This window comes from Haemaphysalis longicornis, unplaced genomic scaffold, assembly GCF_048455015.1.
Source record: "Haemaphysalis longicornis isolate Haplotype H1 unplaced genomic scaffold, Haemaphysalis longicornis Haplotype H1 scaffold_1, whole genome shotgun sequence".
NCBI classification, from domain to species: domain Eukaryota; kingdom Metazoa; phylum Arthropoda; class Arachnida; order Ixodida; family Ixodidae; genus Haemaphysalis; species Haemaphysalis longicornis.
In genome coordinates, this window is record NW_027526203.1 from 264,550,436 (window position 1) to 264,570,352 (window position 19,917).

At 47.0% G+C, this 19,917-nt stretch overlaps 1 protein-coding gene across 1 annotated transcript in view; it reads right to left on the minus strand.

The window, feature by feature from the left end:
* Positions 1–233: 233 nt before the first annotated feature.
* The window catches only part of LOC144145325 (UPAR/Ly6 domain-containing protein crok-like), a 115,082-nt gene continuing 95,398 nt past the window's right edge, over positions 234–19,917 (minus strand). The window contains exons 2-3 of the mRNA XM_077676897.1: positions 10,045–10,206; positions 234–9,090 (exon numbers count right to left, since the gene is read on the minus strand). Coding sequence (XP_077533023.1) covers positions 8,879–9,090; positions 10,045–10,206 — 374 coding nt within the window. The 3' untranslated portion in view covers positions 234–8,878. The remainder of the gene's footprint in view (positions 9,091–10,044; positions 10,207–19,917) is intronic.

Here is a 19,917-nt window from a genome sequence, read left to right on the forward strand (position 1 = left end):
CGCGGACGCAGTGCATTCCGGGTGACAACGGGCCGGCGGGACGAAGCGCTTCTCCTGTTAGCCCGCCAGCTATTGGGGCAGGGCCTTACCATTTCGGAGGTTGCTGTGGGCGAGGCGAGTGGCACTTCGGGATTTTTTGTTTACGGTCAACGCTCCCGACGACACCGGCGGGGTCGGTACCCAGTACACCGGCCTGGCCAGTACCCAAAACGCGAATAAAGCATACCGGTGGCTGCTGTATGACTCTTTATTACACCATTCGAACACAAGTCAATAGCGTGAATTGCGGTACATCGGTGTGCGCTTGCGGTGCGCTTGCTGGCCTCCTTAAGCACATGGCGCTGTTTCTTGAAAGTAAAACAGCAATAACAACCGAAACATGTGGCGTACTGCGAAGCATTTCCATTTGCAAAAAGGAGCAACAAAAATAGTGCCGCTTTTGTAGTTCTATTCTCAGGACATTTTTTTTTTTTTTTTACGCGAGCTTATTCACACAGATAGCAGTAGCCGAACGGCTCAAGTCAGGAAAACTATAAAACTGTAAGCACAAGACATCGACCACCGTTTTTGAGCGACAGGCACGCCCCGCTCTGGCGTACCAGTATCGAGCGTGCCCCTGGTCCTTTCGTGCTGTCGTTGCGCAGTCTTTGCAGTAGTCGGTGCACCTGCGTTTTTTTTATCATTGTTGAAAATAGCGGTGGTTACAACAACACTTCGACCGTACTTAACATGGTCGAGGTCACAAAATACGCGTAACATTCATCTGCAAGTATGACCGGACAGCCGAGTCATTTTTTTTTTTTTCATCTGAAACTTTTGTATACCAACGTTTAAAAACCGGGCAAGCTCATTGTTCCAACGTTTTCAAATAATTTTCCCAAAATAAACCGGTACCCATTATTTGCGAAGAATATTTTATGTCGCTAGTTGGTACTAAGACAGCATCAACGATTCGTGCTTGTTACTATTTGTCTTTCGCCAAATCGACTTTCGCAAGGCTTGAAATAAACCTGCTGCTATTTACAATAACTCGATTTCATGCGTGCTCAGATCTACAGTTGAACGCTGCTTGGGTATTTATTACCCCCGCTTTTTGAAGGAAAACGAAACTGTGCACGGGAGTGCTGTGGGAAACCGGGGCTTAATTGGAGCTGGAACCAGACTATTTCTGTTTCTTCACACAAATGTGGCCGTTTTAGACTTACAGCCGGTGTCTTAGCAACAGCATCATTTGTGAATGCCATAATTATGTACCATCACCTAAAATTGACCTAATACGCTGAACAGTAATACGTACACTCACGAAACAGTAATGCGTGAACTCATGTGATACGTACAATCGTCCACACACCTGGCTAGAGCAGCGGATTCAGTTTTCACCGGCTCTACCTGCAAAATGCTGGCGCATACGGATCAAATGAACGTTGCGTACCGAATCCGCACGATCACACTTCAGGGTGACGCCGAAGTTGTGGCTCAATTACAATTACTATACCCCGGGGCACAAAAAGGCCAATAGTAAAAGCAGCTGCGCTCTAGGCAGGTTTGCAGACGAGTGCATTTTAGGTGACTGCGGTACTTCTGAAAGATTTCTAGTGGCACTGAGACATGAACAAAAGAAAATGCTGGCGACGACTCTTGGCCAGAAGCTTCGGGAAGACATATGCTTTTCTTTTTTTGCGTGATTCGCAAAATTCAACAAAAAAGCCGATCATTTTGAACAAAAAGAAGAACTTGGAACATCGTAACACACAGACAAAAAAAAGTAGCTCAAACGTTTGGTCCAGATAGTATCAGCGCACTTAACCTCGAGCGCAGAAAGCAGGGCATGCGGGTCACTCTGGGACGGAATGAAACTCTGCCATTTGTACTTCTGTTTGCTTTGTTTGTTTTTTTTAAATGCCACCAGTTTCAGCTTGAGAACACGTGGTTTTGATTAGCGCACCTATAGTTTAGTGAGTGTACAACAGCGCCACGCTTCTACAATTTCGATATCAAAGAAAGCGAGCAAGAAATTAAACCCAGTTTCACCCAGTGTGAAATCTGCTGAAAAAGCGGTGCTGTGGTTCTCTTGTGTCGGCTCGAACGCCAACGGGCGCTCGCCCGAGAACGGCAGCGCCGTCGCCGCCCAAATTCTAGGGTTCGCGCAAAGTAATCGGCAGCTTAACGTCAGCGACGGGAGGCTTCCTTCCCTCTCCCTCCCAGTGGGAGGGAGAGGTACCCTACACTGCGCGCGAGACCCCGGCGGCCTCTGTGGGTGGGTCTGGGAATCTGTTCCTACCCCTGCGTGACGCGCGACCTTCAGCAGACTTACGCAAAGGCCCGACCTACAACAGCTCTGCTGTACAAATTAGACGTAACCTCCCCCCGCTACCTGAAGCAGCGCTGATTCTTTGCGCCGATGAATGCTGTTCAAAACGGCATCACTACCGATTAAAAACCTTTACATCATTCGACCGTACATAGCAACACGTGATGCATATAGTGCTCGCTCCCTCTATACGGGGCTATACAGATCCTCGTACGTTCGATAATGTGTGTCGCCGCTTGATCACCTTTTTTTTTTTTCTGATAGACGTTCTCGAAATATGTCTACGTTTTAGCGTTGCAATCTAATGGTGCCAATACTCCTGCGTCCAGAGGTGACGCTATGCACTATTTTCTGCGTGTTTGAAATATGAGTAAAATTCAAGGAATAACAAAGTGCAAGCGTGACCACTCTCAGGGGATAGAACCAACGCTATGACAAAAAAAAAATTGCAGGCCAATGCCTAAAATGTTCGGCGCTTCAGAGTCTGCACACAGTGATTTGCAATCACAATAAGTCAGCATAAACTCATCCACATACAATAACGCATTGTATAATGTATCTTGTGCAATGCAAGGAGCAATGAAAGAAAAATTCGGCAATACATCTTGTGCAATGCAAGGAGCAATGAAAGAAAAATTCGGAAATACATCCCAGCAAGAGTGCCTAGACACACTATAACACTGACAGCCTGCTCTGCGCTATGAAGCGATTGCGAAGATCCCAAGGTCTGTGCAGGGGCGTTTCGGAATAGTGCCGAAAACGGCGTTGCGCCGCTCTCTAACAGCTGAGACAAACAGACTGCAATATACAAATCTTTTTTCTCCACACAAGCAGCTGAAAACAGTACGGCGCGGCAAATATTGCTAGGTGCTTATGCTTCCTCACTCGAGGCCATGCAGACACTGACTGCACGGGCAGGCGGGCGTATCGAACCAGGCAGTGATTAGCACGCAGTATAATCTCGTGCATCGGTTTGTTTGGTCAACTTAAAGGCCCCCATAAGTAGTTGTCTTTGGCTGATGTTTTCTCCCGTTATATTTTCAGCGCCAAATTCGATTTAAGTTATCTCTTCTAGTGTATCGTTTTATTTGACGTGCAGTCTTGAATGGAGCGAGGAAAAAAAACAATCAGCGACGCAAAATGCCAGCCGTGACATAGCAAGAAGAAAAAAAATCAAAGCGTGGCGTTATTGCACGCCCTGCTTTTCCCCAGAGGGACCGGAAACAAGTTCGCTTCACTATTTTCTACCGACATCTCTCGCAGACTTGTCGCGAAAGATTGCGAGGCTGATTAATTCCTGTCCCTAAAGCGCGCATCGATTGGCGAAATATACACGTGGGGTGCGAGTTGTGCGAACACAAGCCGCCACGGACACACTTCGAGGCTTCGATTTTTTTTTTTATTCTGTGCAAGAAGCTTTACTACAGCAGTGTGTACACTATGAAACGCACATCCAAACACGTAGAATAATGGCGGCGTAGTTCTTCCGTAATTTTTTTGTCCGCTCGCGCGTGACCTGTTTGCCTCCACGAGCGAAGGCGGACGCTAAGCGAAGGCTATGAACACCGCGGTTACTATATTGCACAGTTGTCCCACGCCTCTTTGAAGGGCATCACGCACTCAGCTTGCGACGTGGAAGGTCGAAAGGAAAAACTTGCAGAATATTATACCGGAACGTCGTGGCTACCATTGACATTCTTTCACACAGAAAAAAAAAGACGGTTCTCGTGCGAAAAGGGGAAAAAAGGACCCGCGCAACTCAAAGATCTTTCTTGTCGTGGCTGTCTACCCTTTCTCAGCATTAAAAGGAAAACAACTCGTCGGGATTTTTTTTTTTTTGTACGCATTCGCTTCGCATTAGTGCGGGTCGTGTACACGCGAATTCTTTCAGGGGTGTGGGACAAATTCTTCGTGGAACATACGTGCAGGTCATTGGTTAATCCTTCGGCGTGCTAATAGATGATCTGCAATTAGGACACAGTAGTAGTACACGCGTGAGGGTTCTCTGTGAAGTATGAAATGTCTTTTTCTTATTTTACTTTGCTGGTTCAAGCTTAGAGGATTTTCAACCCTTCCTCGTCCCACCTTTTTTTTTTTTCTTTTTCCACGTAGAGGTGTGAAAAATTCTGAATCGTTGCCTAAGATTTTACCAATTCTGCCATGATATAGCAGATCAAACGTACCATAACTGAAAGTTGGGCGAGTTGGTGCCTAATTGAGTAATACCCACAGCGCAAGCAGAGGATAGTACTGCAGATAGGGAACAACACGAGCACTCATGTTTGTTCCTCCTCACTCAGTGATCGTTCTCTGCTTGCGCTGAGGTTAATACTCCATCAACAAATCATGCTGTTTTTAGAAACTAGCCTAGTCGATCTCACACCAATATTTGTTTAAAAATGAATATTTTTGTACACGCTTCAACACACTCATCATTAGCACTGAAAATACGGGATTGATCAGTTCCAACTCAGCAATGAAACGTCCACTAAGATCCCGTTTCGAAGCCTGTCTTATCCTTCGACAATAGCCGCATTTTCAATATGGTTCGTTCATGTGTAAAGGCAACTCAAAATAGTACTTTTCGTAATATTATAAGAACTCGACTGACACGAAAACTCCTGAAAAAAAAAAAAAAACATGCCATGCAACCACCAAGCACAACCTTCTAAAATTAAGTTCTTCAAGCGACAAAAACGCTTTTTTACAGATATACAACGAATTCATGACGCAAAGGACTAAGCTCACTATACTGTTCTCTACGGCGTGAATGATTCCGTTAAGACCAGCTTTAAATGACTATTAGCCCGTTCTTCTCGCGCACAGAGCCTTAGCAGGAACGTACTTTGCAGCAAAGCCTAAGCGCAATCATTTCTTACACGACCTCATCGGTAAAGCATTAACAAAATACAAGCTACAATTTTCAACACGGCCGAATGAGAATAGTGCACAAGAAAATTGAGGTTCATGAACACATTGTTCTGTGGCGTGACAAAAAAGTTTGTACACCCTTGTCAATCGCTTCACCCGTGCATGTGTGGCAATAATCGATTAAGCAAAATATGCACCGTTCTCTACAGCCGGTTAACTCATGTGAGCTTGGCCCTGGGCGTAATTTAATCTCCCCGCTTACCTGGTACAATCACACGTGCCCAGGTGCTGATCAACAAGCTGGATGGGGCAAGGGACTTATGTCGTCGGAGAGGCCCGAAAACTGTAAGAAATGAAACCTACCACGTCTTTCAAGGGGTCACCCAGCGAGATCTCGGGAAGAAGAAAAAAGGCAGTGGCAGTCATTTCCGCTCCGCCCAAGAGTGGAGCTTGGGCAAGCGGTCTAAAAACGAGTGGGCCCCTGGTTCGAGATCGCCAAAATCAGGTGCGTGTGCAGTCTAGTTGGCCGCCGTGCAACGCGATTTCTTTTGCCGCGTCACGCATCATTGTGCTATGCATAAACATGATTGAAGCCGCGCTACAGTCAGGTAGGTGTGAGCATGTGTGAAGACAGCGAGGTTATCCAAAATTAATGCAGCAGAAAGGAAAAACGAGACAAACGCTACGTACGGCTTGCAAACATTCTCTGCACGTTCAACCTACACTGAGCTGCGTTTCCACACAAGAAAGTGCTTCTTTCTTCTATGACTGACACTGAGAAAAGCAGGTGGTCACACGAACTATGCGAAACTTATGTACATGCGGAGTAGCGACCGCGTGGAACAATATCGACGCACCGCGAGTGCTCGTGCGGGCCCAGTCTTGCTGAGCAGGTGAGTTCCGCAAGTTCAGCTAACTTAAAACTTCTGGACTCAGAATTTTACCTGAGATTCACGAACTGCTTCGCTTGTCAAAGAACGGTTCGCGATTGGCCGGCGCATAATCTGGTATCACGTTTGCGTGGCGCGATTGGCCCCATTTGCGCCAGACAAGTCGCCTAGATCGTAACAAACCGTTCTTACGAGAAAACTTTCCAGGAGCTGGCGCCAACATTCTGATTACTGCGCTTTTTTTTTCCCTTCAACGCAAAAGCGACATAGTGATCCCCCCACCCCCCCTTCCGATTAAGGGACGTCCAACTTCTCGGCAGCCTATGACCAGCTTTGTCTTAACCCGACACATTCTGGCATCACTCGCCGGGGTTCGTAATCAACTTAGTTCCTGGAAGTATCAGCAGTGTCCGCAGAGCTATGCGATAGGGGGGAGCTTACATTCGTGAATCAACATTCGTAAATTCAGGCGAAATATAGCTGGAGTCGTTACGACCACAGTGAACTAAGCTTACGCCAAATAAATGTCCCGTAGACGCAGAAATATCGCTGTTGCGTCGACGCTAACCCCCCCAGACTTGCGAACTAGGGTGTGAGAAGGTCAGCCGTGGTTGCTTTATAAAGTGGCAAACAGTGGCATTGCACGTGCGGTGCTTATAAGCAGCAGCAATGCCACCACGAAGAGCAACGGCTGAGCAGTATGAGTGTGCCGTAAAAGCTTCGCGAATTGAAAATCGGTGTGTAACACTTCAATTATGCGCAGCGAACTCATCTGCAGATGTACCTCAGTTCAAGACTTGCTACGGCACTGTCAGCGACCATCTCGCAGAGCTGGAGAAGGCATATCGGCACCTACAGCGCTGAGGTTTTGTACGCGCTGTAGGCGTGGCCACGGCTTGAGGAGGGATTGCTATATTGCCATGCGTCGCTTGACCCGACATGACCCTCCTACGGAACCAAATGGTCGGGAAACTGCTCTCAAAGTTTTGATTTCCTTCAGATTCTCAGTAGGTTCACCCCACGACGTTTGAAGCGAAGACGGAGGAGCTGAAAGGCTATCTGGAGAAAGAACTGTTTAATTTTGTCCTTTCAAGTACGCCAACGTGTCTTTCCACACGGCTATGAAGTCCCAAATGGAATCGAATCCCTGGAATGATCAAAGCTAGACAGGAGGGCACAGCGCGGGTTCATTTACTTTGACGGAGTTTGATCCTTGTCTCCTGGTCTCAAGCCCCTAACGGGGCCGCTGCTTCACTGGAAGAGACACCTTTACGAAGAGCCAACTTCATAAATTCCGCCAACCTTTCAGCGCTAAAGGGCTAAGGCGCACTGAAGAAGGATGAGCACTCAGCTCCGCTTCTGAGCAAGAGAAACACGCAACAAGAGAAGTCGGAGCTCGTTAAGCGGGAGGAAATAAATTTCCGCACAAAACAACGCTGAACAGCCCACCTTGCTTTAAGTGAAAACTACTCCACCGTTGATGTTCCCTGCTGATCGCCATAGCAGAGAAAAATGTCATCCAAAACAGCCGCAGAAGAGGTGAAGATTGCTTTAACTCTGCTACTAGCTAGACAACTGCTGGCAAAAAAAAAAAAAAAACTGCAAGATAGCCTGACAGACCTATGCGTTAAGCATTCAATTACGCGTGTGCTTTGGATTTGTTTAAACTCATATCTTGCACCTTACTTTACCGCTTTTCTTCTCTGCAAGCTAGGCAGTTTATGCATGGCAGTGTATTTTGACAAAATTTTGTAATTGCTTTAATGTTGCCGAGAGAAACGGACACAGTATTTTATTACCCGAACAGCATGCTCTGTCAAAAACTAATATTTCTGTATAACGACACACGGGTACGTTCCTGCGAGAGAATCTACGGCGCTCTTCCTTCTCTGCTGTCATCTGATTTGCGCGTCACTGTTATGGTAATGTAACACCATAAGACGTCAAACCACACTCCACTAAGGCAGGCCATACTCGGCGTACAGCAGTGCACTACCGTTCGAACGATTTGTTGTCTACGTGGGGGCCAGACAACAGAGCCTACATTATCTGTTCATTTCCTCACTCGTTGCCAGCACTACGACACACTAGAACATTGCTTATGGTGATGTACTCTTCTACTTCGTCTAACAAAAGCAGATTTAGAGGCTGAGAGGTCCGTATACGTTAAACGACGACATCCAACTGACTAGTTCGTTGCTTGCGCTACTCTGGTCTCGCTTTCGTTTTCTCCTCGTTTTGTCGGTATCCTGCCACTAGTTAGCGAGGCAACATCAACAAAGAAAGCACAGGAACCTAAGATGTAATCCAATTTTTTCCAGAAGACCACACACAGGCAGATCACTTGCGCTCAAACTTGACGAAGGGCCAGCTGTACGCAGTCTCCCAAAATTATAGATGAGCGCCCCGAATTTTCGCCTACCCGGGAAGCCGCCGCCCGATCACAACGCAGCGCTGCACAGCATTGTGGCGTTTAACGCGGAGCAACAAACGCTCGAGGGAATGTCGCCGCCCATCAGGCCGTGCAAGCGACCCCGCCAAGTCGACGTGGGCTCGCGACGCACTAACAGGCGGAGGCAGCGGGGTCCCGTTTGTCTTTGAGTCGTCGGATAGCTCGGAGCCGCCGAGCGGGCTTGCGCGCGGCAAGCGGCACGGCCGCCCTGCCGCCGGTCACGGCGCGCTGCCTTCCACGCCGCCACGTCGTAGCAGGCGCCCCCAGCGACGACGACTTGGGCGCTTGCTGCCCTGGCACGCCACGCGGAGGTCGTTGTTCACGTGCAGCAGTCCCGTGGAAGTGCGCGGCGCTCTACTTGAACAGAGGCAGCAGGAGGAGCGGGGGCACCGCCACGAGCAGCAGGGAGGAGACGCTCCGGGGGGGCACGCCGTTGCAGCCGTCCTTGTCGCAGCTGCAGTACTTCATGAGCACGCTGAACGTGCCGGCGCGGCGCATGCAATCGGTGCCTTCCTTCTCGTCCCGCAGCCAGCCGCAGTCCCGCACCGTGCGGAAGTCGCTGTACACTGCGGGCAAGGGAAGGTCGGAAAGGTGACCACACGGCCGGCCGTACGAAACATTTGTTGGCCACGTGAACGACTGCAGTGTTCTGCCTCTCCATCTATCCGTGTGTGGGTGTGAACATCAAGTTCCTCCAGCGCAACTTTCTCCCTGGCTTTACACCTTCCGTTGTGGCGCACCGACAAAGGCCAAAAAATCAGGCAGAATCGCGGCGCGCGATGTCTGTGAAATACTAGGGAACTCTTATGCAGAGAATCCTTAAGCTTCACATACTGCTATAAAAGTCGAGATGGAGAAGCTGCACGAAATGAGGCAGGAGCAGTTTCTGCACCATGCCGCTCCAGCAGATCATCTTCTACGGGCGGTGGTCGCCTGCGAAGCGTCATCTCGGCTGTGCGTCTGTGCTCGACCGGTTTTAATGTGCGACTATCGCCCATGCATTAATTGGCTGAGCTGGAGAAAAAAGTGACGTCCCAATATCCGCGTAATCAAAATCTGGGCGCAAAATTGCCTTTCCATTTTTGAACATAAATGACGGCAGTAAAGGTGCAGCCAAACTAAATCAATAGCTCAGCCGTCATCTGTGGTTCTCGAGAAGGAGTTCAAGTGGTAGGCCAAAAATACTCCTAAAGTGAGCGTTACTGCAAACTAAAGTATCTCGTGATAGTTCTTGATATATTGACTCGCAGCGGAAAAAAAATATGACGTGAACGTTAGACTTTCCAGAAAGAAACAGGGCACAGGTAATGCCGAAATGAGCGCACAATAATTGTGCGAGCTGGCATAAAAGAGCAGTGGAACTGAAACGCCCGAGCATGGTTGTGAATCTGTTAGGAAGCTCAGTAACATTTGGAATTCAAGAGCTTGACAAGACTTCTGCTCGCAGCGGCCGTGAGATATATAGTAAACTGGCGGCTGCAAAGCCCTTCCCTCACCTTTCTAGTGGTGGGAGCTCTTACCTTTCTGGACGATCTTTCGGCACACTTGCGCCCGGGTGCCCGCGGGAAGATGGTCCTTGACGCGCATGTCGCAGTTCACGAGGTCGGATGTAATGTTGTTGAACGGGTCGGCGCAGTTTGGGTCGTAGGCCGAGTTGCAGCGCCAGCAGTAGATGGCCCAGCCTGCGCACACAGTGCAAAGGAATCGTTATCACGTGCTCAGTGTAACTCGGCTGGTGGCGGGACAGCACACGTGCACGAAGAGCAATGAGCGTGTCTCTCGAAATGTTCCAGCTCGCCAGCTTCTAGTCTCAAAAGACTCGTCCGCCGTAAGGTAACCCATCACATTGGTGGCGAACGCGCTTCAAGAAACGGACCTCCGGGAGACGCCCAGAGAACAGGATCACAACTTGTCCCGTACTTGCCGCCCAAGCGCCTACTCACTCGGAGGACACCTAGAATCACCGTCTAGTGCACGAACGGATATACAGTCCAAAAGCTGTACTCCTGCCCAGGGTGCCTGAACACACAGTTAGTCAGTAAGTGGCTCAGACGACGGATTTTTTGGGAACTGTTCACGTATTGCACAGCACCTAAATCAGCCCTTCATGTCAGTTCCTTAGAAGCCTGGGTCGCATGCAGAGACCACACGCACTCATTGAATTCTGACAAAGTTTCTTTTTTTTTTTTTTTTTTTTTAGTTTCTAGAACCGAGTCGACCCAAATAATCAATTCGGCATTTCGCATATAGAAAACTTCTACCTTGAGTACTAAGCATGCAGGATACACTTTTAAAATCAAACGTCCGCCGCCAGGAGTTAGCCTGATGCCGTTACTTCCATTGCTGGCGCCACTATACTGACTATACTCCTTACCGGTGATTACGTCACTTCCGGTTGTATAGCGTAGCGACGCAGGAAGCTTTATTTTAGAGAAAATGGTGGCACATAAGGGCACCAGACCCACAGTGCACATGTGTATACCACTGTCGTCGCATACGTACACTTCCCAGATCTGTGCGGCCAAATTTTGTTCAAATATGAGTCGCGCACTTACATTTTCTTGTCGGCACCGAACACCTGGCTGCGTAAACAAAACCTTCATGTTTCCTTTTTATCAGCTTAAAGAATGTTTATTCACTACTGTTATGTTATCTCCCGAGTATCCTTACTGTTCATATCCATGTTTATTTATGTATTGTCTATGTTATTGTTTATGTCTATTTATGTATGCCCATCTGCTCTGGTCTCAAAAGAGACTGGCAGTATTTCAAATAAATAAATAAATAAATAAATAAATAAATAACGACCCGGAACTCACTAAGACCCAGAACTCATACAAGCTCAGAACTCACCCAGCCTTAGGACTCTTATAGACTCAGCACTTTATTCATGTTTAAATCAGAACTTATGCGGGTTCACGATTCATGTGAGTTCAAACTCGTTGGCCTAAATTCTTACGCTCAGTTTGGCCTCATGACGATGACAGCGATATCGGAAACAATTCTGTTGTTCGGCCCGCCAGGTGGGATCCGAACCCACGACCTCCAGAATACCGGTCTGGTGCGATAACCACTACGCTACCGGCGGGGCGATTTTACCCCCCGCTTTCTGGGGTATTTATGTCAATGTAATTTTTTTCCTGTGCTTGGGGGTGGTAGCCAGCGCCACTCTGATTTCTCGGAGTGAAGGGAACCTTCTTTTTTAACCCCCGGGCCATGACTCGAGTGTCTACGACATGTCGAGACTGCCAGAACAGAGGCCCTCGCTATGCATGTAGCGAATCAGAATAGGAAATGAGCGGCTCGTAGAAATAACACAGAAATAAGGGTTGGCAGTCAAGAAAACCTCGGAAAGCAAAGGGGAGGTTGTGGTAGGTCATTGAAACAGATAAAGAATTTGGAAAGAAAGAAAGAAAGCGGAGAAAAAATGCCCGCCAGGTGGGATATATATATATATATATATATATATATATATATATATATATATATATATATATATATATATATATATATATATATATATATATATATATATATATATATATATATATATATATATATATATATATATATATATATATATATATATATATATATATGTGCCTGTGTGAGTGTGTACATGCGTGCGTGCGCGGGCGCGTTAATTTTCTTCATGGAAGAATTAATGTCGTATTTTTTATCGTTTTTACCCGTACTAAAATTTCATTCTCTCCGTCCACCCTCTTTCTATATACCACCAATCCCCCTTACTGACAACCAACCCACCACCCAAGCTCAAATTTGTGTGTGTTACGATGTGATTATTTCCGGTCTGCTACGATGTTACCCTAAGAGGCATATTAGAGAAAACATTTCGTTTACATATAAGGTTCGTCGCCGCAGTCGACAGGCCGTTTTAGTGGCTGTTGTTAGAGCCAAAACTCCGTACAAAGAGAAAGGCAGCGTACGTTAACCCCTTCTCGGTGCAACAGCTACAGCCATTTAAATCTGCCCCAGCAAAGGCATAAAGAGTGCAGCTACTCGAGAAGACCTAACTAGGCTAATTGAGTGTGCACATGTTGCAAGAACAGGCGCCGGACGGCCTCGACAGCCCCTAAACGGCGGCTTCCCGGGAAGAGTATTAAACGCGCCCGGAATGATCTCCTTTGTCGTTTTTTCGCTGATCCATTCGGGGTCCCCCAGAGTCATCCTTTCACGGCAACAGAGGGTCCCTCGTCTTTCTTTATTGGTTCATCTCGTGGATAGATGGCTCTTGAGTGTGCATTACGTACGGCGTAGCCCCGCGATATGGTGCTCAGCCCCAATCCGTCACTCTTCGTCTGCGCACGTCGCTTCTAATATGCGCCCCTCTCACAACAACGGGCGGCGTTATTTGCGCTGGAGGAGTTAATTAGGAAACACTCCAGCCACCGTGCCGAGCACGCGGCGCCCTACCGTGTGAGGTGGCAAGGCGGGGACTGGGAAGGAAAAGAACGAAAATGGAGGAAGCGGTGTGGGTTACGAGTGCGCGCGATCGGGGTGGTACCCCAGTGTTTTCCTGCCAGCGTGCAGACTCATAATCACGTCAGTGCAGAATAAGGGCCATAACGTGCCCCGCTCAAACACTGATAATTCTAATATATGTTGCAGGCTGAATGTTGTGAACTATTACGGGATTACTCTTTCTGTTTTTACTTCACCGTCCTTTTACCGGAAATGATATATGGAAATTTATCTACAGCACGGAAGCATACGCGTCGTACCTTCCGATTCTCCCGAACTTTTTGCTATATTACCTTGTCTAGCGAATCCCGAAGAAACTGGAAATTTTACAACAGGTGAAGAAGATACATGGCCAGTCTCAGCGGAAATTCAGCCATGTACACACGTCAGAAAATCTCTAAAGCACAACTCAATACAACTCCTGCTGCGCACACCCTGGTCCAGCAGTGGCCAAGGCGGAGTGCGTTTGATATCGGGTTCGATACTCGGCTGTAAAGGCTGTGTTCCCTGTGAAGGCGAAATTCGAAAGCTCCGGTGCGTAAGAGATTTCGGCGCATGGTAAAAACCCTGGGTGGTGTACACTCATCACTAGCATTCCACGAAGTCATGCCTTATAGTCCAAGAGCACCTTCGGAGCGTCGAACCCCAATTAAAAATTTTCTGAATCGTTGTTACCCGCACTACACATTGCAGTCAAAGCAGTCAGCAGATTGCGCAACATCAGGTAGCCCCCACCGCCCCCACGTATTCTGACTTATTACAGTGATTGTGGCATGAAGCCGGTCTTCGCGCATGATAGGTCCACAACTGGCGCCACGCACATGTATTTTAACTTGGCATTGGCCTGCCACGTGACGGGCGAGGCATATGCTCGCATAAGGAGCCCGTACATCACAAAACCTCGAAACTTGCTATTGGCAGTTCGCTGTAAAACGTCCACGTGTGCGAGATTTTATAATGCGAAACCATTATAAATATATACGGCACGCCTCATATAGCCACGGTGTAGCGACAAAGCGTTAAACCCAACTGTTATGTTATGGCAAAAGCCATAAGTACGGGCGTACCCACTCACCTAACAGCACATGACTGCTTAACGGCTAGCATAGGGGCTAGCGTGCTCGCTTGCCTGCGGGATGGCGTGCCAGAGTGCTGGGGACTTTTAACGGCTGTCTTAATACGCAATAGGTCTCCCCAACAGACCAACAATGATCGAGTATGTTGCAAACTGGGCGGCCCATGTACCTGTCTCCGTATTTGAGTTACTATAACATGCTGCTCTAATCGCGTACAGATTTTTTTTTTTTTTGCCAGGACTTGAACCATTTGTCCGATTCCTATGCTAAGACGCTTCGCTAACCCTAACGTTCACCTACTCCCTTGCTTTCTCACTGCTGCTCTCCATTATATCCCCATTCACTATCCGTAACATTTCCTGCGTGAAAGGAATCTCTCTTACCGGAAGCTTTTCGCAGAGTTCGCTCTAACACTTTCTATGACCTAAAAGCGTGAGGGTTCCGGCTAGTTGGTAATCCATTAGCAACACAGCGCAAAAAAGACCAAGGACGAGACGGAGACGACAAACAAGCACGACAAACAAGCGCTGTCGCTTGTTTGTCGTCTCCGCCTCGTCCTTGGTCTTTTTTGCGCTGTGTTGCTAACTTTCTATGAACTGGGGCACAGGATCCGTCCCAACTTTAACGAATCCCGCTCCGTTAAAGTGTGTTGAAGAAGTGTTTGGCTACCGTAGCTAAGGCAAAAATGTGCCAACTTGCTATGCCTGCCATCCAGTATAAGGGTCACGTGAGCAGGCCACATTGACCAACCTGGGAGCTAAACCTCGAAGAAAATTGTCAGTTGGAAGAAAATTACCGAAGCACTCTACCGTGGACCACTTATACGTGTCAGGATTGTTTTCAATCTGCGACACCCTCCCCTCCCCATATAAGTGTTGTTGTTGTTGTTGTTGTTTAACGCGCCGACGCTACGCAGGCGATGAGGCGCGCCGTAGTGGAGGGCTCCGGATTAATTTTGACCACCTGGGGATGTTTACCGTGCACTGAAATTTCGCACTCACGGGCATTTTTGCTTTTCGCCTCCATCAGAAAATTGGCCGCCGCTGCCGGGAATTGAACCCGCGTCCTCGTGCTCAGCAGACCTTTCCCGAAGTTTCCTGACGAAATCACTGCGGGAATATCGAGAGCTTAATCGCAGCGGGGGCTTAACGCGCAGCAGTTCGAGACCACTTTTTTCTTTCACGACAATTTTATTTCCCTCGGACATTTACAAAACTTAGTTCAGTTTATTTACGCGTTCTGCGATGTAGTGCTGGGGCTCAAGTTTTACCGGATACGGGACATGCTTCATTTTTGGCCGAAACTCCGTTTTGCAGGCTTCAAGCTTCACCGCATCTTGACTCTGTTTGCTGGGGAGCACCCTTTGAAGGCAGACCTCAAGTTATGCGCTATGTGCGGGGCCCAACCTTTGTTAAAGCGAAGCTGTCTTGGTCTCACCGATGTCGGGGTCGTAACCCAAACGCACTGCAGGAAAGACAACTTTACACAACGGGAGGGCACATGATGATTATGATTATTATTATGACACAAGAAAACAGCGCTTCCCGTGGTCGAAATCGAACCTGGGCCCCTCCCGACACGGTTGACGATGGGAAGGGATCAGCTTTCTCGTGAGGGATTTGTTTGCAAGTTGTCTGAGTTTGGACTTTGACTCCCAGGCGGTTTGCGCTTTGATCGCTGACGCTTGTACTTTGACTCTCAGGCGGTTTGCACTTTGCTCGTTGACGCTTTGACTTTGATTGTAGCGGCTTTGACTTTGGCACTTCGCCATTTGATTTTCGCACACAAGAAAGCTTCGTGTTTCAACAATCATCGTCGTTAGACGGAGGGGATTAGATTTTTGGTGCGCACCACTTTGGCCGCCGCTGCTGCAGTTTGGCGGCGGCGATGGCGATTGTAACCAGCGACGACAGAAAGAAAACTGCGGAGGAAAGTGTGGCGAAAGGGTTCGGGGGAGGGCTGTATGCTGTGCCCGCACGAGACGCTGGTCTGTGCGACGCTTCGCGAAAGGGTGAGGGGGAGGCGTGCGCATGACGATGATGTGTGTTCACTTACTAATACGCCATTCACGGTTCCTTGTTGTGCGACATCTAGTGTTCTTAAAATTGCCGAAGTGCGTATTGTTGAAAAAATCATGCAAAATTATGTTAATAACACTCAAAAAAGTGAAATACGTAGAAAGTAAAGCAATCCGCAAATTTCTTGAAAGTGTAGAAACACGTATCGTTTATAAATCATTCGATATCGTGTTACGCTATATCCCAAAAAAGTAGTTACCGCTAACTGTGCTCTCATATCTATAAGGAAGACTAGTTTTCTCACCTATGCAGTTTTAATGCAAACGAAAACAAATAGTCGCCACCCTTAATTTTTTAAAGATAAATTGATGAGTTGGCTTCAAGCCAGGCTAGCTGTTAAAAATATTTTATTGTATTTCCTGTAAGCACGTTGTGTTTCGAAAGTCAGTTTTAAGTGGGAAATGAATAGCTGCGGAAGGATGATAGTCGTCGTAAATAATGCGCCGTTCATTACCCTGTGTAAGATACAAGATGTGACATTTGCTATGGCTTCAAAAAAAAAAAAAAAGATGTTGTGAGTGCACCGGGCTTAGTGTCATTTTTTTTTTTTTTTTTTTTACTGTTTTGACGCCTCTTTAGTGCATGCACTGCACGCTTACTCGATGAGACATAGTTTAGTGACGTCGGCATGCGGCACATGTTCGCCAAGCGACTTGTAGGCTATAACCAGAGACTTTCTTGCAAAAATGTAATATTATTCCAGTCGAGTGTTTCGAATAGCGGGGAGGCCTGAAAGCAGCTTTCACATACAAAACTGTCTAGCCAGTATATCGACCAGCAATCAGGGGCGTCCGATTAATGTCTAAGGGGGCGGGGTGTGCAATCTATAAGACTTTGTGCACACGTTGAAAGTAAACATGCGTAAACATGCAGGGCCGGACCCGCCGACAAAACTGCCGTGCGTAGTTCGAACACAGTAGAGCTCGGCCGAAGTTGGAACATACACCGACGCGATGATGTTGGCTTCGAAGGGGCGCACAGTGGTCTCTCAGCCACGTCACCGGCGCGTTTATCGCGGGAGCAAGAAACTCGTCTCTGAAGCCTCTTGTGCGAAATATTGCCGGTACAGAAAGAAAGGAGGACGCGCGCGGCTCCGTGGCTAGGGAACGTCCTGGCATGCGCCGAGCAGCTTGTCTGCTGCGCGAGAGAATGACGAGCCAGAAAGAAAGATGAAGTCGTTCTTGCTGGCAGAACTGTCCCTGGCGCTGCGCCTCCTGGTTTCGCTATATCTGCTCGCTGTTGGATGTGTAGTGCATGTGCGTAGTGGTGTTGGTGTAGGCATGGATGAAGCAGGACCATCAGTTTTTAGGGGGCGAAGTCCTAGTCCTTAGGGGCTTGGGCTGTCGGCGTCTCATGTCGTCGTCGTTTCATGTCGTCATGTAGTCACGGTACTAAAACACCGGGAACTCGTTTTGCAACGCGTTCTGAAAGAACACACCGGGACACTCGTTTTCCAACGCCTCGCGCTAGACGTTTCACCTCTGTGGAAAAACGCGTACTAAAAGAACGTACCGGGACACTCGTTTTCCAGCGCCTCGAGTTATAGAACGCTTCGTGCTTCAAAGTCACGAGACTTACAGCAAAGCTGTATACCTCTACCCCCGACGGTTTCATCTTCGTGGGAAAAAACGCCAAAGCGCCAAGAATACACTTTACACTGCACGCTTCGCCCCTCTCCAGGTTTCACAGTAGTGGAAATGGCCCAGGAATCTTTCGTTCGACGGGACGCCGGGCGAAGAGAGCAGAACAGCAGCGACAGCGGCCGCCTCATTCGGCTGTCTCTGCTCGCTGCACACTGAACACAACTATAACCTTGCTAAATCAAAAATAACGGAGAATCACAAGGGGAGGCACTCCGCTCTGGCGTTCATCTCCAATTCACTGAGAGAAGCGGGGCTAAATATTTTTACGACACGGGGCAGAGTTATACAAAACAACTAATTACAATTATCAAAGCATCGGATATGAGGTAAAAGGAAATCAGAAATCAGAAATCAGAAAAGGTGTATTGTGCAAAATTCAGATGACATGTGCAAGATATACAGAAAGAGGTCCCATAGTCAGAGACTGTAAGGGGACCTCTTGTACAATGTAGAAGTGAAAAAAATTGTAATGTATATAGCAGAGAGACAGAACTACAGTAAAATGCAAATGAGACAAATAAAGTAGGAATATACACTTGTAATCTCACAGAAACAATTGAAAACCAAGAATAACACGCTTATTACATAAACAAGTGATTACAGAACGCCACTCACAATGATCAAGAAACAATTAAGAAACAGAAAACAGGCTAGTTTGTTGACATGATATGATTTTTTAACTTCGATTTAAGTACATTCAGGGAGCGGGATGCTTTAATGTCAGAAGGAAAACTATTCCAAAAAGAAATTCCAGAAAAATAAACGGTTTGCTTGCCGTAATTAGTGCGAACTTTTGGCAAGAGAAAGTTATTGTTTAATGCAAACCTTGTGACATTCCTATTTGAAGGAATCACATTTAAGTGCGGAAGTTGATTGTTTACAATTCTATACATATAAATACCAAGGTTATATTTAACTAGTTCGGTTACAGTTAATATATTGTTTTCGTGAAGCAATGACGTAGCGTTAGTGAGAAATGGGCTTGACGTGGCAATTCTTATCGCTTGGTTTTGAATTGTCTGAACTGAAGTAAGATGAGTGGTGTAAGTGTTACCCCATGAAGTAATACAGTAAGAAATGTGTGAATGAACAAACGAAAAATACAGTGACATTAGTATTGAAGGATTGAAATAACGGCGGGATTTAATCAGTGTTCTAACGCCATACGTCATTTTTTTCCTAATATATGCTACGTGTCGGTGGTATTTCAAGTTACTATCGAGTTCAACGCCTAGGAATCTACAGCAGTCGCTTACAGGGATGTCATTGCGAGCAATTTTAACAGGAGGGATAGAAGGTAAAGGTTTTTGCGGTGAAGAGAAGACAACAAATTTTGTCTTACACGCATTAATTTGTAACATGTTATTACTGCACCACTGAGCCAGTTGTGACAGGTCAGAATTTAATTTTTCAGTTAAGGACGTAACACTCGTATCGGAGTTAAAAATTGTGGTATCGTCTGCGTATAATATGCAACTGGATGAAGAGAGGCAATTCGGCAAATCATTAATATAGAGTAAAAACAAAAGGGGCCCCAGAATGGAGCCCTGGGGTACGCCAATGTTAGATAATTTGGTTGAGGAATACGCATTTGAAATTACCACCTTCTGTGTACGGTTATGGAGATAGCTACGCAGTAATAGTAACGGTGGGCCAGTTATACCAAGTGCTTCAAGTTTATGAAAAAGAATGTGATGATTGATCGTATCGAAAGCTTTAGTTAGGTTGATGAAAACGCTTCCCACATAGTAACCGCTGTCGATAGCACTTTTTAATTGGTCAGTAAGTGAAATTAGCGCAAGGTCACTGGAGTAGCCGGAGCGGAAGCCAAATTGACAGGGGGATAGTATATTAAATTTGTTCAGGTAATTTGTGAGACGTGTAGAGATCAGTTTTTCAATTACTTTGCTCAAAAAGGGTAAGATGCAAATGGGGCGGTAGTTATTAAGTGACGAAGTATCTCCTTTTTTATGTACGGGGATTATTTTACCCTGCTTCAGTTCATGCGGGAAAACACCAGATTTAAACATTAAATTCACAATCGAACAGAATACATTTGATATAAATTGAGATACCATTTTTATATGGGAGGAATGAATGCCATCAAGGCCAGC